At 59.5% G+C, this 22,544-nt stretch overlaps 1 protein-coding gene across 1 annotated transcript; it reads left to right on the forward strand.

The window, feature by feature from the left end:
• The first annotated feature begins 191 nt into the window (after window positions 1-191).
• Window positions 192-22,216, forward strand: PRSS53 (serine protease 53). Its single transcript, XM_074998618.1, has 21 exons — window positions 192-234; window positions 5,070-5,096; window positions 8,405-8,573; window positions 9,683-9,963; window positions 10,084-10,250; window positions 10,426-10,642; window positions 11,013-11,163; window positions 11,941-12,200; window positions 12,347-12,507; window positions 13,376-13,607; window positions 13,852-13,908; window positions 14,369-14,425; window positions 14,769-14,825; window positions 15,234-15,360; window positions 15,704-15,760; window positions 16,437-16,493; window positions 17,044-17,435; window positions 18,042-18,098; window positions 18,479-18,538; window positions 21,421-21,477; window positions 22,173-22,216. Exons 1-21 carry the CDS (start codon window positions 192-194, stop codon window positions 22,214-22,216), a joined length of 2,730 nt encoding a protein of 909 aa, XP_074854719.1.
• Window positions 22,217-22,544: the final 328 nt, after the last annotated feature.

A 22,544-nucleotide genomic window follows, 5' to 3' on the forward strand; every position in this document is an offset into this window, starting at 1 on the left:
CAGCAAACCTGGAGGGCAGAAAGCGCACTCGTGAGGCACCAGTGAGTAACCCATTCGCACACGCAGGGGTGTTGTGTAATGCTGGCAAGGTGTGCCCGGGTGTGACCACCTGGGGCAGCAGGCGTGCGGTGTATTTAAACGGTTCCTGGGAGGCAGGTGCAGGAAGAGCGCAGGAAATGGGCCCACGGACGATGGAATCTCTCAGCCTTCGGTGCCTGCTGCTGATCGGGATCTGTGAGTCGCGGGCTGGGAGGAAAGGCTGCCTGCAAGGCGGGGCTGGGTGCTTTCGAAGTGGCTGGCGGATAAGCTGGGGTTAGGTTGACTGAGGCACTGAGTGGCTGTGCAGAGGGGGATAGGACCTGCAAACCAGGGATGCGGAGAGAACCCAGGAGTCCTGACTGCCAGCGCCTGCTGCTCTAACCACCAGACGCCACTCCCCTCCCAGAGCCAGGAAATCCTGACTCCCGGACCTCTCTTCCCCCACACCCTAATTCACTAGCCCACCCATCCTGCTCCTAAAGCTAGGGAGAGAACGCAGGAGTCCTGCCTCCCAGCTCCTGCTACTCTAACCACTAGACAACACTCCCCTCCCACAGCCAGGAAAAGAACCCAGGAGTCCTGGCTCCCAGACCTCCCTCCCCGCCCCACACACACTCTCACTCACAAGACCACCCATTCCCCTCCTAAAGGTGGGAGGAGGACCCAGGCATCCTGAGTCCCAGCACCTGCTGCTCTAACCACTAAACTCCACTTTCTTCCAAAAGCCAAGGAGAGAACCCAGGAGTCCTGGCTTCCAGCCAGCTCCCATTTCAATGCAGGGGTGCTCCATTCTCAAACCCACATCACACATTCCCACCTTCCCCGCCTCCCTACCTGAGTGCACCTGAGGCCCACCGCTCCCCAGTGCAGGTCACTCCAAACACCCTCATCACCTGGCCTCCAGATCCCCCTTAGCTCCCAGTACATCCCTGAGTCCTGCCAGGAGGTCTGGGCATCTCCACTGCCCTGCTGCCCTCAGTCTCAGCCTGCTCTGAGTCCTCTTGCAGGCCTGCTGCCGGGAGATGTCCTCCTGGGGCTCCCTCCCAGGTCCCCCACCCTCCTTCCTTCCGGCTTCTCCCGGGGACTCAGCCTCCACAGGCCTTCCTGGCCACAGAAGGCAGCCTCCCTGCCAGCTCCCCTCTGCTGGAGCCTCCCGCTCCCTCCAGCTCCTCTCCACAGCCACCCAAACCTCCCTGCAGCCCGGCCCCAGTGAGTCATCACCCCACCTCCAGCCTCCTCCTGGCTCTGGTTCAGGCTCCAAGCTTCCCAGACTTCCACCTGCCCAGTCCCCCTCACGCAATCTCCTCCCTGGCCCCTTTTCCCACAGCCTGGAGCTCCTTCCTTCACGAAAAGCCAGTCCTGCCCAGCCAGGCACAGCCCCGAGGTCCAGCCCCCTCTCTAGTCCTGAAGGTCGCTCGGGCATCCGTTAAGGGCTGCTGGATTCGCGGAGTCCCAGACCAAAAGGGACCATCATTGCTCTCAGCTCAGTCTGACTTCCGTGGGTGACCCTGGCCAGATCCCTGCTACCCAGTAACTCCTAGAGCAGGTTTCTTAGGGAAACAGACTTTCTTGCTATGCAGTGATGGGGGACCCACCCCAACCTGGGGGAAATTGTTCCAGTGCTTAATTCCTCTCCCTGCTGAACATGTACATCTTGCATCCGGCCTGAAATTGTCTGGTGCCACTGTCCAGCGATGGGATCGCGTGAGGCTTTTCTCTGCTCAGCTGAAGAGTGGGTTGTCCCATACTGGCTGCCCCTGGAGGTACCTCCAGGCTGGGATAAAGACCCCTGAACCTGCTCTTGGTTAAGCTAAATAGATGGAGCTAGGCTTTAACGGCTCAAGAAGAGCTAGATAAATTCATGGAGGACAGGTCCATAAGCCAGGTCCATTAGCCAGGGTGGGTAGGAAGGTGTCCCTGTTTGCCAGAGGCTGGACATGGGTGACGGGGAATGGATCACTTGATGGTGACCTGTTGTGTTCACTGCCTCTGGGACATCTGGCTGGGATGACTTAGTTGGGGTTGATCCTGCTTTAGACAGGGGGCTGGACTAGATGACTTCCTGAGGTCCCTGCCAGCCCTAGAAGTCTTTGATTCTATGACCTGGCATTGGCCCCTGTCACCAGACAGGACACTGGGCTGGATGGACCTTTGGTCTGACCTGGTCTGGCCGTTCTTGTGAGCTCTCTTCCAGTTTTGGTAATGTTCTCACCTGCGCGCTGGTCTGGCTCATCTCCAAAGTGGCCTCCCCAACTCAGCAGCCATGTCATCACCCGCCGCCCCATTGGGGAAATGATCCCAACACAGCTACTTGGGGTGAACATGGACGTCCAGGCTGACAAGCCGGAGAAAGTTGTTTGTGGGAGCTGCCACGCTGGGGCTGGGCTGGTGGTCAGCCTGCGCATATTCAGGGCTGGGGAGGACTCTCGGTTAGTGTATCTGAGTAGTTTCCATGCAGCGAGAGTTTCAGTCCCACCCTGGGCAGTTTTCTAGGAATATTCATTACATATGCCAGTGCTTCTCAGCCTTTACTCATCTGCAGCCCCTAAAAAGCTCGGGCCTAATGCTCCCTCTCATCTTTTCATCCATGTGCAGAATAATTTTATGTGCACTAAGGCAGGTGCTAATCTGCACCAGCAGCAGAAGCACAAAACTTAGCCATGGGTGCTCTGCTAACCTGCTAGGCAGCCTTTCAATCTCTTCTCAGTGGCTGCACAAGCGCACAGGGAACGCCGGTGTAAGGCTCTTCGGAACGCTATTCTCTGTACAGATAAGTTGAATTCTGCCCAGTGTAAAGTCTTCTGGGGACCCCTTAGACCTAGTCCACAGAGTTCCCCAGGATCCACAGATGACAGCTGAAGAATGACCCATGTCTGTTACTTGCTGTCATAGACTTCCCACCATTAGACCCCAGAGCCTGACTTTGTGCAAAACACACCCTGTAGGACTTTTCCGCTAGCTTTACAGACCCTCCCTCCAAAAAACCTCCAATCTGGATTTACGTTTAGCCAGGGGTGCAGCATCTGTCTGTTCAAAAGGTGCCCTTTGTCTCCAGTCTGAATTTGTCTGGATTCAACTTGCAGCCATTGGCTTGTGTTAAACTTTTCTCTCCTTGATGGAAGGGTCCATTAACAAATATTCATTCCCGGTGTGGGTCATTAGAGATGGGAATCAAGGCATTTCTTAGCCCTTTCTTTGTTAAGCTAAATAGATTGATCTAGAGTATCTCATTAATAGGGAAAGTTTTCCAATCCTTCAATCTTTCTTAGGGCTCTTCTCTGTACCCTCCCCCAAGTGTGCCATGTTCTTATCTAACCTCCTTCTGCAAGGACTTGTTTGCGGGGGAAGTTTTGCCAAGGTTTCTGCTTTGAGAGCCACTCCTTTGAGATGTTCTCACTGCCAGCGCAGGTGCCAGTTTTATGGTACAAGCTTTTGGCTGGAAAGGCGCATAAATCAGAGCAAGGGGAGAGAGGGAAGGTTCTGAAAAGCATGAGTCAGGCACCTCACCCTGGGGCTGAGTTTGAGCCCAAAAGAGCATGTGCCAATCTTTGCAACACCAGCCCAAAGATGAGGCTGCTGGCGATGAAAGTCCTTCCTTGGGATGCCGTCTTCCAAGAAATGGCAGCCCCAGGGAGTGGCAAAATCAATCAGGAACATGCTTGGGTTCGTGTGGATGGGATGGGTTCTTGCAAACAGCTGGAATCTGCTTTGGGGGGTTACTTTATCCATCTGTTGTAGTTACTGCTTTGACTGAGGGCAACAGCAACTGTCTGCCAGCTCTTAGGCTAGGACTGTCTGTGGGGAGCCTTCAGCTCGGAGCAACTCACTCGCTCATCCTGGACATTTAGAAATATTTTGAAATCTCAGCTCCTAAACCAGAGACGTTAGTCTTGAGGCAGATTTCCCAGTTCACCACTAGAATAAATTGCCAAGAGAGATTGTGGATCCACCAGCACTGGAGATATTTAAGAGCCGGCTGGACAAACCCCTATCAGGGATGGGCTGGATCAGTGATCCTTAAAGTGGGATCCAGGGCCCACAAGCGCAGTGGTTTTCAGCTCTGTGCCCCATAGCGCCCCCTAGTGCCCCACTGCGGGCAGTGGAGATTGGAGTATGCCCCCTACTGCATCCCTTACCTCCAGCTCTGTGCCCCACAGCGCCCCCTAGTGCCCCACTGCGGGCAGTGGAGATTGGAGTATGCCCCCTACTGCATCCCTTACCTCCAGCTCTGTGCCCCACAGCGCCCCCTAGTGCCCCACTGCGGGCAGTGGAGATTGGCATATGCCCCCTACTGCATCCCTTACCTCCAGCTCTGTGCCCCACAGCGCCCCCTAGTGCCCCACTGTGGGCGGCAGCGATTGGAGCGTGCCCGCTACCGAGCCCCCTACCCTCAGCTCTGTCACTCCAGTGCCCCCTAGAGCCACAGTGAAGCGCTGGGGCCAGCACTGACGACCGGGGAGAGCGCCCCCTAGCGGACAGGCCCATGGGGTTGGAAGCACAAAACCAATATTTGCATGTTACTTTTTAAAACCGTTTCCTTCATGCAGGTGATTTTGTGGGTTTTTCAACGTCTTGTTTTTCCCTCCCCCTTGAGCCTCCTGGCATGTTAGGCCATTTTTCCTCATTCTTTTCTCTATTGCCTTTTTATCCTCTGAGACCTACACATGGAACCCAGGAGTCCTGACTCCCAGCCCCACTGTAGCCCTGCACACCCCAAGGAGCAGGATATAGACTCCATGAGTTCTGACTCCCCGTCCTTCATGCTCTAACCCACCAGACCCCAGTGCCCTCCCAGGGCTCGGGATGGAACCCAGGAGTCCTGGCACCCCCACCCCCACTCTAACCCATGAGCTCTCGTCCACAGAAGATGATGGCTCCGGGATGCATGTTCTCCCTGCTAGGTCCCCTGGGCATATTGGGCCTGGCCTGGAGTCAGACTTGGGGTCAGCTGGGCCAACACATCCCTCAAGATGGAATCATGCCCAGAGGCTCCTGACACAGGCTCCTCACCTTTTTCTTCTCTCTTACAGGCCTCCAGGCGGGAGCAGAGACAGCAGGTAGGAAACCCAACAACCCTTTGATCTGAACTTGTAGGACAGGAGGCACCTGATTTTGGTTGCCCTCTTGCAGGCTCCCAAGTGGCTGGCTCCGCTGTGGAGGGTGGGAGACGGAACAGCGGCTTTGGAAAGGAGGGTTTATGCATTTCACAAGGAGCTTCTGCAAATGAGCCAATGCCCAGAGAATGGGTCCGAAATCTGAGAGAGGAAACACAAGAGAGACGGGCGCAAAGTGCCGCGCTTGGGAAGGGACCGTTAAACACCCACCAGCCAAACAGGGAGTTACTGGCCAGGTGGTCGTACTGCTGGGAAGGCTCTGGGGCTTATCAGGGATCATAAATAGGATGACTGGACAATGTGGTGCAATCCTGGACCTGGGAGGAACCTTGAGAAGTCATCGAGTCCAGCCCCTGCCTTCACAGCAGGACAAAGGGCCATCTAGCCCAGTGGTTCCCAAAGTTTTTGGCATCCCACCCCCCTTTTGATTTTTGAGGAAATCCTCCCACCCCCTGCCTGATCTTTACCGTCAGCCAACCCCCTTTAACAAAACATTCCATTCGTAATTTAAAACAAACACCAAAGCTCAATCTAAAAATGTTATTTAAAATTATAAACAAGCACAAATACTTTTTCTTGGCCCCTTGTGGTTCCCTGGTGCAGCCCCAGCTGGCCGGGTGCCTGAGCCCAATGCCAGACTCCAGAGCTGCCCACGACAGTCACCCACCCACCTGAGCCTCACACTGCTGGGGCCAGCCGTCCACCTGCCCGCTGGCCGCCCAAGCCCTGGGTTGACAGGACCAGCTGCCCACCCGCCCACCAGCCACAGGCCAGCTGCCCGAGTCACCCACCCAAGCCCCACGCTGCCAGGGCCAGCTGGCCCCCCACCATCCCAAGCCACCTGAGCCCCACACTGCCAGGGCCTGACATTTGAGCCCCATGAGTCCCACAAGCTAGCTGGCTGCCCGAGCCCTGCAAGCCCTGTGAGCTTCCCACAAAAGCCCCTCCTCTGCTCTCCTACAAAGCCAGGCACCCCCAGCCCCTCATCTAACCGCATCCACCTCCCTCCCAACCCACACTCACTCTCATTTGCAGGAGGCAGCCAGCGCCACATGGGTCTTTGCTAGCTGCCTGCTTTTTATAGCAGCTGCACTGGGTCACCCACGTAAAATGGCAGGGGCTGAGAGCCGGAAGCAAAGGCCAGCTCTTTCTTGGGGTGGGGGGAATAGTGTGGGGGCAGGTTAACCTCATGCTCCCCCTGGAATTTCTGCACGCCCCCCCCCAGTTTGGGAAACCATGATCTAGAACATCCCTGTTAGATATCTATCTAACCTGCTCTTCAATAGCTAGATTCTACAACCATACTCAGCAATTTATTCCAGTGCTTAACCACCCCTGACAGTTAGGCAGTTCTTCCTAATGTCCAACCTAAACCTCCCTTGCTGCAGTTTAAGCCCATTGCTCCTTGCCCTATTTTCAGAGGTTAAGAAGAACATTTTTTCTCCCTCTTCCTCATAACACCCTTTGAGATACTTGAAAACAGCTCTCATGTTCTCTCTCAGGCTTCTCTTCTCCAAACTAAACAAGCCCAGTTCTTCCAGGTCCTCCCTCCTAGGGTTATGTTCTCTAGACCTTGGATGGAAAGATAAGGCTAATACTCTAGGGGAGCAAACACAAGTGTCTTATGGAAGATACAGGGGCGATTGTCCTCTGTTGCTCAGTGCTGGTGAGGCCTCATCTGGAGTCCTGCGCCCAGTTCTGGGTATTGTACTTTAGGAACAATGTGGACAAACTGGAGAGAGTCTGGGGGAGAGCTAAACACTGGGGAAAGCTGAGATTACTGGTGTGGTAAGGAAAAGCTCAAAAGCTGAGAGTGTTTAGTCTGGAGAAGGGAAGACTAAAGGAGAACATGGTATCGTCTTGAAATGTGTTAAAGGGTGTTATGCAAAGGCGGAAGATCAGTGGCTCTCCATGTCCATTGATGGTAGAGCATGAAGTGATGGGCGTTATCTGCAACATGGGGGAGATAGGTTAGAAATCAGACAGGAGCTTTCTAAGGGCCATTCAGTTCTGGACCAAGCTACCATAGGAGGCTGCGAGATCCCCATCGCAGAAGGTTTTTAAGAAGAGGTTGGACAAACACCTGTCAGGGTTCGGATAGGCTCACTTGGCCCTTCCTTTGAACAGGGGGCTGGACTCAATGGGTCCTTCCAGACTATGAGTCTATATTAATAGGATACACAAGTAAAGCCATTGGAACATTCGCACAGAGGCTCCAATTTTCCAGGCTGATGGGTGAGGAAGTTTGTGTTCAACATCTTCTTTAATGACCTGGCTGAGGAGAAGGATTGCAACCTCAGCAAATTTGCAGATGGTGCTAAACAAGGGGGAGAGGTAGATACGCTGGAGAGTAGGGATAGGGTCCAGGGAGACCTAGACAAATTGGAGAATTGGGCCAAAAGAAACCTGATGAGGTTCAAGAAGAACAAGTGCAAAGTTCTGCACTTAGGGTGGGGGAATCCCAAGCACTGCTATGGGCTGGGAACCAATTGGCTAAGCAGCAGTCCTGAAGAAAAGGACCTGGAAGTACAGTGCATGGGATGTAAGCCAACAGTGTGCCCCTGTAGCCAAGAAAACTTAACGGCACACTGGGCTGTATTAGTAGGAGCACTGCCAGCAGATCTAGAAAGTGATTATTCCCCTTTATTCAGTGCTGGTGAGGCCACATCTGGAGCTCTGAATCTAATTCTGAGTCCCCCGCTGCAAACCAGGATGTGGACACACTGGAAAGAGTCCAGTGGATGGCAACAAGGGGCTGGAGCACACGACTTACAAGGAGAGGCTGAGGGATTTGGAGTTATTTAGTCTACAGAAGAGAAGAGTGGGGGCGGGATTTGGCAGCAGCCTTCAACTACATGAAGAGGGTTCCAAAGAGGATGGAGAGAGGCTGTTCTCAGTGGTGGCAGATGACAGAATGAGGAACAATGGTCTCAAGTAGCAGCTGGGGAGGTCCAGGCTGGACATCAGGAAAAAATATTTCACTAGGAGAGTGGTAAAGTTGGGGAATGTGTTACCTGGAGAGATGGTAAAATCTCCTTCCCCAGAGGTCTTTAAGTCCCATCTTAACAAAGCCCTGGGTGGGATGAGTGAGTTGGGATTGGTCCTGGATTCGATGATCTCTTGAAGTCTCTTCCAACCCTCTGATTCTATGAGATTTGTACATCGCACAGAGGAAGAGAAACCAGGTCTGCGTTTTCCTCCACGTGTTGGGTAGATGATTGGGTAACAGCTATTCCCCTTCCTGTCTCTAGGACTGGCCTGTGGCCAGCAGAGAATCTTTGGCCGGATCGTCGGTGGAGTCGATGCTGTGAGAGGAGAGTGGCCCTGGCAAGCCAGTCTGCAGAGCCGTGGGAAGCACATATGTGGCGGGACCGTGATCGGTGGCCAATGGGTTCTCTCAGCGGCTCACTGCTTCACTGAGTGAGTCTAGAACCTCAGGGCTAGCACCCTGGGGATAAAAGGCTGCAGGGCCTCTAAAACGGGGCAGCTAGAATCGTGGGTGCCCTCTAGTGCTGAGCCTGCAGGGCTGCACGCATCGCCCAGAGGCAGAGAGCAGTTGGAGAACTTGGCATGGTCTCCAGAATGGAGTCAAGAGCCGTGGATCTAGAACTTGGATTGACATCTACATAGAGAAGGTGGAGCTGTACCTCCCGGACTGTTTCATAGCCTAGGGCACAAAATCTAGAACCCCAGGCTGCACCCAGAACAGACAGTTTATCTCTATAACTCCACACCACACCTCTACTCAGACCACATATAGCAGATACTCTAGTAGCTAGTCTCCAAGTACATCTTGAGCTTAACCCTCAAACCTCTGCAACATCTAGAAGGATGTGCAGGCTCTGTAGTACAGAGCACCGACTCTAGAACCAGGCACATAATTTAGACCAAGCCAAGAGCAGTGCATGTAAAACTGTGTGCACCCTCTGAAGTTGTGGATCTCACAATACACACAATCTATAAAGTATGGGGACATGAATCTAGAAAGGTACATGCAAATGAGCAGTGATTCTCGAACATCTAGAACAAATACTGAGACGGGAAACTAGGTATAACAACCAGAGCAATAACTGCATGCTGTCTACAACATCTAGAATTAGCCTCATCCACAACTGTATCGTTTCATGTACTATCTGGAGTTGGTCCATAGCCACGAATGCAGAAGAGTTAGCACCAGCAAGACAACTGAGTTCTGCAGGCACAATCTAGTATATACGTAGAGCTGCAAACACACTACTGTAATCCAGAGTGAGTTTAGCGCCATACAAAGATGACCACCAAGAGACACAAATCTACAAATCTAGAACAGGTGGGTATCATACTCCAAAACCCCAGAAAAGAGCAGCTAGAACCATCAAGCTCCATTAAGCTAGAACCAAGAGTCAGGAAGCAATCTGGATCTATGCGCACAATCTACGCCAAGCCTAGAATTCAGTTCCCCCTCAAAGCAGAAAGCCTATAACAGCAAGGTCTAGAACCCAACACATCCCCGGCCTGGTAAGGACACTCCGTTTCTTCTCTCCTTGCAGGAAAGACACAACCACGGACCCATCCTCCTGGAAGGTGGTGCTGGGGCGTCTGCAGCTGAGCAGTGACGAACCATGGGGCATAGTGCGTAACGTGTCCCGGATCATCACCCATGAGAAGTACAAAGACTTCACGAAGGGCTTGGACATCAGTCTGCTGCGACTCTCGGAGCCTGTGCCTTTCAGCCGCGACATAGCCCCCGTCTGCTTGCCCTACGCCAGCCACCAATTTGCCTTCGGGTCCAAGTGCTGGGCCACCGGCTGGGGCCGGGTGAAGGAGGACGGTGAGTGAAGGGGAGAGTCCCTGGCCGAGATGGAGATCCCTAGCCCTGGCTGCCCACTTGGGGCAGACATGTCCCCGTCAGGGTGCAGAGTGAGCCATCTTCTTCTTCCCCTCTCCGCAGTGATGCTACCACACCCCATGCCTCTCCAGAAGGTGGAGCTGGACCTGCTGAGTGCGGAGACCTGCAACTGCATACACAACAACCTGCGCCAGAAGGAGTTCTCCAACCCCGCCGGGCCAGGGCTGATCTGTGCTGGATTCCAGAGTGGGGGCCAGGGGCCCTGCCAGGTGAATGAAAGGGGGCACCAGGCGGGGACAGGACGGGGGGAATTGGAGAGAAGAGGAGCAGATGGGTTATGGGAGGGGACCAAAGAGCTGCCCCTAGCTCAGAGAGTGGCGGCAGGGGCAAAGGGACCACCCCTTGCTCTCTCCAGCCTGAATCCCCCTTCCCGCCCCTTCCCAGGGTGATTCTGGTGGGTCAGTGGTCTGCTCCGAGAACGGGACGTGGTTCCAGGCCGGGATCCTGAGCTTCTCAGCAGGCTGTGCCCAGCCCCACAGCCCTATCCTGATGACCGAGGTCACGGCCTATGCCAGATGGATTCAGAACCACACCGGGGGAGCCTCCTTTGCTGTGCAGACTGGGCCGCCCCCCATCAGCAGCGAGGAAGGAAAGTGCAAAGGTACGGCCAGCGGAGAATGGGACATCGGGGCCTTTCCCTGCTATTGATCACCAGTTCTGACCTGGCCCCAGGTGGGGGCCTGGCTGGTGCTGAGACATGGGGAATGGGACAGGGGCCCCCACTCAGGTCTGGCCCAGGGTAGAGGACTGGTTCCACCCAGAGTTGTAGAATGGGACATGGGGCCTTTCCCCTCCACAGGCACTAGCTCTAGTCCAGCCCCACAGGGGGGCACTGGCTGACTGAGGGACATGGGGAATCGGCCATGGGGCCTTTCCCCTCTCGGGGCACTGGCTCTGCTCCAGCCACAGGACTGGGGGGCTGGCTGGCTTACGAGGGCAGGTAATAGGTGACTGACTCTGAATCTCTCCAGGCTGTGGCAAACTGAACGGCCACGAATTGAGCTTCACTGCCAAGGGGGCCTGGCCCTGGTACGTGAGCCTACAGTTTAGAGGCCAGCACATCTGTGGGGGAGCCCTGATCGCCGAGAGCTGGGTGCTGGCGGCTGCTCACTGCTTCATCGAGTGAGTGAGGGGCACTGGGCCGGGGCGGCCTCGCGGGGACCGGGGCAGGAGGGAGGAAGAGGAGTCACACTCCTTGGAGATCCAGGTCTGCTCGGGAGAAGGACTGCCTGCCGGGCACGCCCTGCCCCACTTTAAGACACGGCAGGTTTAAAACTGACAGAAGGAAGAGGTCTTCACAGAACACAAAGTCAACCTGGGGGACTCCTGGCCCGAGAAGGCTGTGAACTCCCAGTGGGTAAAAGGGGTTGGAGAAAGGCTGGATGACTCCATGGTCCATCACTAGCTATGGGCTGGGAGGGCGTCTCTAGCCTCTGTTTGTCAGAAGCTGGGATTGGCTGACGAGAGAGATCATATGATGATTCCCTGTTCTGTTCAGTCCCTCTGGGGCACCCAGCATCGGCCACCGTCAGCAGACAGGACACTGGGCTGGATGGACCTTTGGTTTGATCTGGTCTGGGTGTTCTTATGTTCTCCCCTTTGGGCCTTGCTCTCCTCTCAGAGTCACAGATAAAACCCAGGTGTCTGAGCCCCCATCCCTGCTGTACTATCAGAGCATGAGAGAACCCAGGAGTCCAGGCTCCCAGCCCCCACCCCTTAGAGCCCACTCCTCTTGCAGAGCCAGGGACAGAACCCAGGACTCCAGGCTCTAGCCTCCTTCCAACCCAACAGCCTACACTTCCCTCCCAGAGCTGGGACAGAACCCAGGAGTCCTGGCTCCCAGACTTCCCTCCACCCCCCAACAACAGACCAGTAACCCCCTGTGGGTCTGTGTTGCAGGCGGCAGGAACACACTGACTGGAAGGTGCTGCTGGGCGAGCGGCGGGATGGGGTGGAGCCTCGCTGGCAAGAAGAGAGGGGCCTACAGAAGCTGATCCTCCATGCGGCCTTCGTGAACGTGATTGAGGGCAAAGACATTGCGCTGCTGAGGCTCAGCCAGCCGGTTGTGTTCGGGGAGCACATATGGGCGGTCTGCCTCCCTTACGAAACACACCGCTTCCGACTTGGGGGCACCTGCTGGGTCAGGGGACGGGAGAACGGTACGTGGGACATGCGACCTTTCCCCTCGAGAGGCCATCACCTGTGATCTGGACCCCAGGCAGTAACTGGCCGGCTCAAGGACCAGCAGATGGGTTCAGGGGTAGTCGTGGACAGCTTACACTCCGACATCTCTCTGTTTCCACAGCTCAGCCTTCCTCAGTGCAGCCACTCCAGGGCATGGAGGTGGAGCTCATGGGGCCGGTTGCCTGTAAGTGCACCTACAACCAGTCCAGCTCAGCGAGTGAGGCTGTGCCCATCCTGCCGGAAATGCTTTGTGCCGCTCAAAAGGAGACCACCAGCTGTGAGGTGAGGGAGCCCTCCAGCCAACGCTCCTGAGTGGGGCAGGGTTTTCAGAACATCTGGGCAGCCACCATAGCTGGCACTGAGGGACTGAGCTCCATGGCTTCGTCAAGGGAAACATTTCTCTATCTTCCATGAGGTGTCCTGGTTCTGGGAAGAGCCCCAGGGGTCCCACCCTCCTGTCTTCCCCCTGCCCCATTTGCTTGTCAGATGCTCTGGCCTCAGGCTGTGGATGAGCTGGAGATTCCAGCTTCTCTGGAGCTGTTCATGGTGCTGAAGTGTCCCATCATCTTGGGCTGAGCCATTCTGCCTCCAGGCTGGGCATGCCTCACACTACCTGGGGGTTATGGAACTGCCTGTAGCGTTGTAATGGCCTATTAGCCATGGTTGAACCAACCACTATTGGGCTGCGCATGTACCCAGCAATCTATGGTCCATTGTGCTGAAAGTTTACGTCGGCCATGGCTGAACTATCTGCTTGGGGTCAGGCACGTTTTCCAGACACCCTCCTTCCGGTGGATCTCTCTATGGTGCTGATGTGTCCTATTTTGCCCATGGCAGAGTCATGGGTTTGTCCTGGTTCTCTGGAACTGACCTCTCCTGTCGTCTGTGGCTAATCTTTCCTTGGACTGGGCAAGGACATAGCATCTGTAGCTCTGCATAGGGCAGAGATGGTCTGTGCAACCTCTGATCCACTGCGCACTGGGTTAACTCATGCTCATTCGAGGGGGAGAAGTATTCCTCAGAATTTCTGGGACTTCTCCTCATGCAGCCACTCGAGGGGGAAAGCCTGGGATAACCTCCATGCAGCAGGCCCTGAGAATCCTCCTGTTCCAGAACTCATGCAGTTGTTCCTCTGCCCTTGGCTGTCTAGGCTGACCAGGGGGGACCCCTGATATGCAATGAGAAGGGTGCTTGGTTCCTGACCGGCCTCTCCAGCTTCAGGAACGGCTGCGGGAAGAAGAGCCAGCCTGGGGTGTACACAGACATTAGAGCACATGAGAACTGGATCATGGACATCACACGGGATGGTTACTTTGCCCCCCAGCCCATGCCCGTTCCAGCCATCACAGAAGAGGATGCCTGCCCAGTGAAGCCTACTCCAAGTAAGGGCAGATCCAGACAGCAGCCTTGATTTCTTTGGGTGCCCACACCAAGCAGTGGGGCTCTGTCAGTGGCTGGATGGAAGACCAGAAAGGAAAACCAGGGTGCTCCGTTGGAGGCTACCTACTCTCCACCAGTGGGCAGGGCAGGCACCAATGGCCATGGGGTTGCTACCAGGCTCTGCGCTGCTGGAAGCAATGCAGGGGACTCAAAGACACCCCCTGACCATACCTCTCCCTCCTGCAGGCTCTGGCAGTGATGGAGAGAAGCCAGTGACTACAGCTGGTCCCGCAGGAGGACAAGGTGAGCCCCTGAGCACCCGAGGACACTGTTACAGTCCCTTGGATGTTTGTGGGGTGTTCAGAAGAGTGGCTCTCCCTCCATCTGCCCCCACCCAACCACAGCAACCTCCCAGCTCTTGGGACAAAGCTTCCACCCTTCCTGCCCACCGCCTGGCCACCCAGAGCCCAGCTCTGCCATCACCAGCCCCTCTAGTGTGGCACCAGGGGCTCCCAGCTGCAGGGGGTGGGGCAGAGCAGGGCAGGGGTGTTCACCCCTGGCACTCAGGGCTGGGCCGGGTGCCCCAGGGTGGCGGCAGTGGGCGCCATGCTGCAGAGAGCAGAAGAAGGGCCCAGTAGGGGGCGCTGTCCCCTTGCACCCAGTGCTGACCCTAATGCCCCACTGCTGCGCTAGGGGGCGCCGCGCTGCAGGAACCAATGCGGGTGTCTCAGAGAATCTCCCTGATTACGCATCTCTCCTGCAGGCTCCGGCGCAGAGGGGGGAACGTCGGTGCCAGCGGCTGGTACCACCCCAGGGCGAGGTGAGTCCCTGAGCACCTGGGGACAGGCTTTCACTCCCCAGGCAGTTAACCGGGGTTCAGAAGGGTGTGTGCCCTGCACAGGGATCTGCCCCTCCTGCAACAGCCACCTTCCGCCCTGCCTGCCACCCGCCCGGCCACCCAGAGCCCAGCTCTGCCACTGCCAGCCCCTCAAGTGTGACGCTACCCGGTGCCAGGCTGCAGGTGGTGGAGCACAGCAGAACAGAACAGCCCTGGGAGTCAAAGCAGGCCCCATAGCCCACGGTGACACCAGGGCGCTAGGCTGCAGGAGATAACGCGGGTGGCCCAGAGACGCTCCCTGACTCTTCCTCTATTGCTCCTGCAGGCTCCGGCGGAGAGGCGGGAACCCCTGCGCCCATGCCTGGTACCACACAAGGGCAGGGTGAGTCGCTGAGCACCCAAGGGCTCTTCTTACTCCTCGGCCATTCCGGGGTGCTCCGACGGGGATGCTCCCTCGCAAGCGCCCGTCCCGTCCCGCAATCTGCCCCCCCCACCCAACCACAGCCACCGCCCATATCCTAGGACAAGCCGCCCACCCTGCCTGCCACCGCCCGGCCACCCAGAGCCCAGCTCTGCCACGCCAGCCCCTCCAGTGTGGCACCAGGGGCTCCAGCTGCAGGGGGTGGGGCAGAGCAGGGCAGGGGTGTTCGCCCGTGGCACTCAGGGCTGGGCCGGGTGCCCCAGGGTGGCGGCAGTGGGCACCGTGCTGCAGAGAGCAGAGGAAGGGCCCAGTAGGGGGCGCTGTCCCCTTGCACCCAGTGCTGACCCTAATGCCCCACTGCTGCGCTAGGGGGCGCCGCGCTGCAGGAACCAATGCGGGTGTCTCAGAGAATCTCCCTGATTACGCATCTCTCCTGCAGGCTCCGGTGCAGAGGGGGGAACGTCGGTGCCAGCGGCTGGTACCACCCCAGGGCGAGGTGAGTCCCTGAGCACCTGGGGACAGGCTTTCACTCCCCAGGCAGTTAACCGGGGTTCAGAAGGGTGTGTGCCCTGCACAGGGATCTGCCCCTCCTGCAACAGCCACCTTCCGCCCTGCCTGCCACCCGCCCGGCCACCCAGAGCCCAGCTCTGCCACTGCCAGCCCCTCGAGTGTGACGCTACCCGGTGCCAGGCTGCAGGTGGTGGAGCACAGCAGAACAGAACAGCCCTGGGAGTCAAAGCAGGCCCCATAGCCCACGGTGACACCAGGGCGCTAGGCTGCAGGAGACAACGTGGATGGCCCAGAGACGCTCCCTGACTCTTCCTCTATTGCTCCTGCAGGCTCCGGCGGAGAGGCGGGAACCCCTGCGCCCACGCCTGGTACCACACAAGGGCAGGGTGAGTCGCTGAGCACCCAAGGGCTCTTCTCACTCCTCAGCCGTTCCGACGTGCTCCGACGGGGATGCTCCCTCGCAAGCGCCTGGCCCCTCCCGCAATCTGCCCCCCCCCACCCAACCACAGCCACCGCCCATGTCCTAGGACAAGCCGCCCACCCTGCCTGCCACTGCCCGGCCACCCAGAGCCCAGCTCTGCTACGCCAGCCCCTCCAGTGTGGCACCAGGGGCTCCAGCTGCAGGGGGTGGGGCAGAGCAGGGCAGGGGTGTTCGCCCCTGGCACTCAGTGCTGGGCCGGGTGCCCCAGGGTGGCGGCAGAGGGCGCCGTGCTGCAGAGAGCAGAGGAAGGGCCCAGTAGGGGGCGCTGTCCCCTTGCACCCAGTGCACATCCAGCGGGCGGACTGACGGAGTCGATTTCCTGGGGTTGGATTTCGTGCGCCTACCGAGGCTGCGCGAAACCGAACCAGCAGGCCAGGGTGCTGCTCCATGGCACCAGGAGCCAGGGAGGTCCTAGCTCAACGCTCCCGTCTCCCTCCAGCTGTGTCCCGGCCAGAGCAATTGCTCTCGGAGCCGCTGACGCCAGCTGCGCAATGGTTGCGTGGCTGAGCTGGACGCTTGGCCTGGCGCAGACGGCAGCGCGGTGTTGACAGACGCTCCCTGACTGCTTCTCTCTCCTGCAGGCCCCGGCGGAGCGGGAGGAGAGCCGGGGACTATGACGGGCACCACACGAGGGCAGAGTGAGTCCCTGAGCAGTGCAGCGGGTGCTAGAAAGTGTGTGATCCCCGCCAGGTGCCTGCCCCTCCTGTGGTCCGCTCCCTGCAGCCAGCGCTCCCTCCCGTGTCTGCGACACGCCTACCCTGCTTGCCAACCACCCGGAGCCCAGCTCTGCCACCCCTGGCTGCCCTCGCGCGGCATGAGGAGGTGCCCAGCTGCAGGGGGCCGAGAAGGGCTCAGGAGGGGGCGCTGACCCCCATGCGGTGGGACGGGGCCCTGTGCCGGCTGCAGGGGGCCGAGAAGGGCTCAGGAGGGGGCGCTGACCCCTATGCGGTGGGACGGGGGTCCCTGTGCCGGCTGCAGGGGACCGAGAAGGGCTCAGGAGGGGGCGCTGACCCCCATGCGGTGGGACGGGGCCCTGTGCCGGCTGCAGGGGGCCAAGAAGGGCTCAGGAGGGGGCGCTGACCCCCATGCGGTGGGACGGGGCCCTGTGCTGGCTGCAGGGGGCCGAGAAGGGCTCAGGAGGGGGCGCTGACCCCTATGCGGTGGGACGGGGCCCTGTGCCGGCTGCAGGGGGCCGAGAAGGGCTCAGGAGGGGGCGCTGACCCCCGTGCGGTGGGACGGGGCCCTGTGCCGGCTGCAGGGGGCCGAGAAGGGCTCAGGAGGGGGCGCTGACCCCTATGCGGTGGGACGGGGGTCCCTGTGCCGGCTGCAGGGGGCCGAGAAGGGCTCAGGAGGGGGCGCTGACCCCTATGCGGTGGGACGGGGGGCCCTGTGCCGGCTGCAGGGGGCCGAGAAGGGCTCAGGAAGGGGCGCTGACCCCCATGCGGTGGGACGGGGCCCTGTGCCGGCTGCAGGGATCCATATGGGTGATTCCCACACTGACCAGGCCACGGTCTCTCCCGCAGCTACATGTGGAGGGGGGGAAAAGCCAGTGACCCCGGCTGGTGCCTCAGATGAGGAAGGTGAGTTCCCCAGGTGCCTGAGCTGCCTCTGTGCCCCCCTGCAAGGCCACGCGGCGTTCTGAGGTGTGGTGGGACCGCAGAGAGACCTCCCCTCCCCTCCCCTCCCCTCCTGCGAGCGGCCCCCTGGGCCAAAGCTTCCCACCACTGGCCACCCAGAGCCCAGCGCGGCCACCACCAGCAGGGGGCGCTGCGTGGCAGAGACCGGAGCAGGGGGCCTTTGGGGGACGCTGCCCCTGACGGGCCGCACTGGGCCTGACGCCCCAGGATGGCCATAGGAGACACGGGGGGTGTGGAACAGAGCAAGAGTCAGCAGGGGGTGCTCTGCCCTCACAGCCAGCGCTGCCCCCAATGCCCCAGTGCAGCACTGGGGGGGGGGCGCTGTGCTGCAGGGAGGGGCAGGGCCCAGCAGGGGGCGCTGTGCTGCAGGGAGGGGCAGGGCCCAGCAGGGGGTGATGTGCTGTGGGGAGCAGGTCAGGGCCCAGCAGGAGGCACCACCCCCGATGGGCAGGGCTGACCCCAGTGCCCCAGGGCAGCACTAGGGTGCGGAGCTGCAGAGAACAATGCGGGCAACTCAGAGACGCTCCCTGACAACCTCTTCTTCTGCAGGTTCCGGCTGGGAATGGGGGGAGCTGGTGCCACCCAGCTGTGCCAGACGAGGGGAAGGTGAGTCCCTGAGGGCCCAGGCCCCTTTCACACTCCCAGGCCTTCCCAGGGGCGTTTGGAAGTGTCCTGCCACCGCAGAGCGACCTGCCCCTCCTGCCATCTGCCCTCTCCTGACCAGAGCCACCTCCAGCTCCCAGGCCCAACGTCCCACCCTGCCAGCCACCCCTGGCCACCCAGAGCTCTGCCCTACCGCCGCCCACCACGCTAGTGCAGCCCCAGGGGTGTGGTTCTGTAGGGCGCAGGGCAGGGGCGGGGGGGCTCTCCCCTCTCCACCAATGCGGACCCCCCCTGCACTGCACTGCTAGGGGGCGCAGTGCTGCAGGGGACAGGCTGGGGGACTTAGCAGAGCCACTCCCCGACTATAGCTCTCTGCCCCTCAGTTTCCAGTGGCAAGGGGTACTGGAAGCCGATGCCACCCGGTTGTGCCAAACGAGGGGGAGGTGAGTCGCAGATGCCTGAGAACGTGTCATTCCCCAGCCACTGTATCAGTGCTGCAGGGAGGGGGGCAGGGCCCAGCTGGGGGTGCTGAGCTGCGGGGGGGGGGGCAGGGCCCAGCACGGGGCGCTGTGCTGCAGGGAGGGAGTGGAGCCAGCAGGGGGCGCTGTGCTGCAGGGAGGTGGGGCAGGGCCCAGCACAGGGCGCTGTGCTGCAGGGAGGGAGTGGAGCCAGCAGGGGGCACTGTGCTGCAGGGAGGTGGGGCAGGGCCCAGCACGGGGCGCTGTGCTGCAAGGAGGGAGTGGAGCCAGCAGGGGGCGCTGTGCTGCAGGGAGGTGGGGCAGGGCCCAGCATGGGGCGCTGTGCTGCAGGGAGGGAGTGGAGCCAGCAGGGGGCGCTGTGCTGCAGGGAGGCGGGGCGGGGCTCAGCAGGGGGCGCTGTGCTGCGGGGAGGGAGTGGAGCCAGCAGGGGGCGCTGTGCTGCAGGGAGGTGGGGCGGGGCTCAGCAGGGGGCGCTGTGCTGCAAGGAGGGAGTGGAGCCAGCAGGGGGCGCTGTGCTGCAGGGAGGCGGGGCGGGGCTCAGCAGGGGGCGCTGTGCTGTGGGGAGGGAGTGGAGCCAGCAGGGGGCGCTGTGCTGCAGGGAGGTAGGGCGGGGCTCAGCAGGGGGCGCTGTGCTGCAGGGAGGGAGTGGAGCCAGCAGGGGGCGCTGTGCTGCAGGGAGGTAGGGCGGGGCTCAGCAGGGGGCGCTGTGCTGCAGGGAGGGAGTGGAGCCAGCAGGGGGCACTGTGCTGCAGGGAGGTGGGGCGGGGCTCAGCTGGGGGCCTGTGCTGCGGGGAGGGAGTGGAGCCAGCAGGGGGCGCTGTGCTGCAGGGAGGGAGTGGAGCCAGCAGGGGGCACTGTGCTGCAGGGAGGTGGGGCGGGGCTCAGCAGGGGGCGCTGTGCTGCGGGGAGGGAGTGGAGCCAGCAGGGGGCACTGTGCTGCAGGGAGGTGGGGCGGGGCTCAGTAGGGGGCGCTGTGCTGCGGGGAGGGAGTGGAGCCAGCAGGGGGCGCTGTGCTGCAGGGAGGTGGGGCGGGGCTCAGCAGGGGGTGCTGTGCTGCAGGGAGGGAGTGGAGCCAGCAGGGGGCGCTGTGCTGCAGGGAGGTAGGGCGGGGCTCAGCAGGGGGCGCTGTGCTGCAGGGAGGGAGTGGAGCCAGCAGGGGGCGCTGTGCTGCAGGGAGGTAGGGCGGGGCTCAGCAGGGGGCGCTGTGCTGCAGGGAGGGAGTGGAGCCAGCAGGGGGCGCTGTGCTGCAGGGAGGTAGGGCGGGGCTCAGCAGGGGGCGCTGTGCTGCAGGGAGGCGGGGCGGGGCTCAGCACGGGGCGCTGTGCTGCGGGGAGGGAGTGGAGCCAGCAGGGGGCACTGTGCTGCAGGGAGGTAGGGCGGGGCTCAGCAGGGGGCGCTGTGCTGCAGGGAGGTGGGGCGGGGCTCAGCAGGGGGCGCTGTGCTGCAGGGAGGGAGTGGAGCCAGCAGGGGGCGCTGTGCTGCAGGGAGGTAGGGCGGGGCTCAGCAGGGGGCGCTGTGCTGCAGGGAGGGAGTGGAGCCAGCAGGGGGCGCTGTGCTGCAGGGAGGTGGGGCGGGGCTCAGCAGGGGGCCTGTGCTGCTCACTGCCGCCCCTCTTGCAAGCTGACACCCAACCAAGGGTCCCCCCCGTCCCCAGCTTCCACAAAACCCCTTCCACCCCCCCAGCCAAGCGCCCAGAGCCCAGCTCTGCCACCACCAGCCCCTCTGGCGTGGCATCAGGGGTGCCGAGTTGCAGGAGGCTTAGCGGGAGCTGGCAGAGCTGACGCCAGTGGACCAGGGCGATGCCCAGGGTCGCTGGAAGCAAGGCAGGGACCCCGCAGGCGGCGCCTTGTCTCCTGGGTGAGCCTGGTACCCCAGTTGGGCACAAGGGGGCGACGTGCTGCTGTGGCAGATGCAGAGTCAGAGGCTGACTGTGCCTCCCTCCCCAGCAGGTTCCAGTGTCCAGGGCCGGAAACCAGGGTCACAGGGTGGTGCCAAACCAGGGGAAGGTGAAGCCCTGAAGCACCCTAGGGTGACTTTTCACTGCTCAGCCACTTCGAAGGGCTGTTGGGATTGTGCCCACTGCAGAGCGAGCTGCTCCTCCTGCAGCCAGCCCCCTCGCAACCAGAGCCACCTCCCAGGTCCTGGGACAAACTTCCACCCTGCCGGCCAACCAGCCATCCAGAGACCGGCTCTGCCACCACCAGCCCCTCTAGTGCTGTGAGGGGAGCTGAGCCGCAGGGAGGTGGACAGGGCTGCATAGAGGATGCTCTCCCTGATTGTCCGGGCTGGCACCGCACAATGGCATGGGGCACCGTGCTACAGGGAGCAGGGCACAGCCGTCCGGGGCTCACACACTCACCGACTGGACAACAAAACAGCAATCGAGTAGCACTTTAAAGACTAACGAAATAATTTATTAGGTGATGAGCTTTCCTGGGACAGACCCACTTCTTCAGCCCAGAGCCAGACCAGACCAGACTCAGTGTTTAAGGCACAGAGAACCAAAAATAGTAATCAGGGTGGACAAATCAGAAAAATATTATCAGAAAAGAAATGACTTGTTTTTCTCTAATTCTTGAATCCCTCCTCTTTCTGCCCCTCTGCTCTCCGGTTTGTTCACCTTGGTAATATTTTTCTGATTCGTCCACTTTGATTACTATTTTTGGTTCTCTGTGCCTTAAATATTGAGTCTGTTCTGGTCTGGCTCTGGGCTGAAGAAGTGGGTCTGTCCCAGGAAAGCTCATCACCTAATAAATTATCTTGTTAGTCTTTAAAGTGCTACTGGACTGCCTTTTTTTTTTTTTTGAATATGAATGCGACTGACTATACATCTCTTTCACCTGCAGGGTCCAGGGGCAAGAGGAAGAAGCCGCAGCCATTCAGTGGTGCCAAACGAAGGGAAGGTGAGGAACTCAGGACCTTGTTGGGTCATAGAATCATAGCATCCGAGGGCTGGCAGGCACCTCAGGAGGTCATCGAGTCCAGCTCCCTGCTTCAAGCAGCATCAACCCCCACTAAGTCATCCCAGCCAGGACATTGTCAAGCCAGGTCCCCTTGAAGTCTAGGGGCGTTTGACTGTGTGGTATCGCTGCAGAGCGATCTGCTCCTCCCACAATCCCTCTTCTCACCCCCCACCCCTGCCCTGCAAGCACAACAGCTTCCCAGCACCTGGTACCAACCTTCCACCCTTCCTGCCAACCAATCAGCCACCCAGGGCCCAGATCTGCCTCATCAGTGTCTGATAGGCAGGGCTGGCCCAAATGCCCCAGTGCAGCATTAGTGGGCGCTGTGCTGGAGGGAATGGGGCAGAGCCCAGCAGGGGGCGCTGTGCTGGAGGGGGCAGGGCAGGGCCCAGCAGGGGGCGCTGTGCTGCAGGGATTGGAGCAGAGATGGTTGCATTTCAAGGCCAGAAGAGCCATCCCCAAGCAATTTCCCTGGACAGCTGCCCCCCTGCAGCTCTGCCCCAGAGGTGGCTGCATCTCAGTTCCAAGGCAGTGATTCCTGTGTCTGCAATGCTTTGGCATCCACCAAGGCATCATAACCATGGCTAAATACCCCCTGGACTCACTGCCTATTGTCCTTCTGGTCTCTTTCGCAGGGCAAAAAGTGAAAGGACCCAAAAGAAAGATCCATTTCTTCTAGCCACCAACCCACATTCGGGAATTCTGGCTCCCCCCATCCGCCATCTGCTTCCTTTACCCACTGGCAGAGTGTCAGAGGCTAACAGGCAAGTCTCTCGCTTTCCTGCACGGTCCCAGCTGTCGAGATGTCCCATCAGGAACAAGAGACATCACTTGCCTTCATTTGTGTTATGATACCTTCCTGGTTGGATCTCCCCTGCCAGCAGAGCCCAGTGTCCTATGGAGTTATTGCTGATGCTCAAATGCAGCTGGGTCTGGGGTGGAACATTCTTGTTTAACTGCTTGTTAATTATCATTTAATTATTAGCGTGTTGTTATTTATGTTGCAA

Source organism: Carettochelys insculpta, chromosome 6 (genome assembly GCF_033958435.1).
Source record: "Carettochelys insculpta isolate YL-2023 chromosome 6, ASM3395843v1, whole genome shotgun sequence".
NCBI classification, from domain to species: domain Eukaryota; kingdom Metazoa; phylum Chordata; order Testudines; family Carettochelyidae; genus Carettochelys; species Carettochelys insculpta.

Bases quoted from the DNA above. Each gene is read 5' to 3' on its own strand.
- PRSS53 (XM_074998618.1), top strand. From the start codon at position 192: ATGGAATCTCTCAGCCTTCGGTGCCTGCTGCTGATCGGGATCT. The intron at 10,643-11,012 runs GTACGGCCAGCG...GAATCTCTCCAG, and splicing joins CGAGGAAGGAAAGTGCAAAG to GCTGTGGCAAACTGAACGGC. The intron at 14,826-15,233 runs GTGAGTCGCTGA...CTGCTGCGCTAG, and splicing joins TGGTACCACACAAGGGCAGG to GGGGCGCCGCGCTGCAGGAA.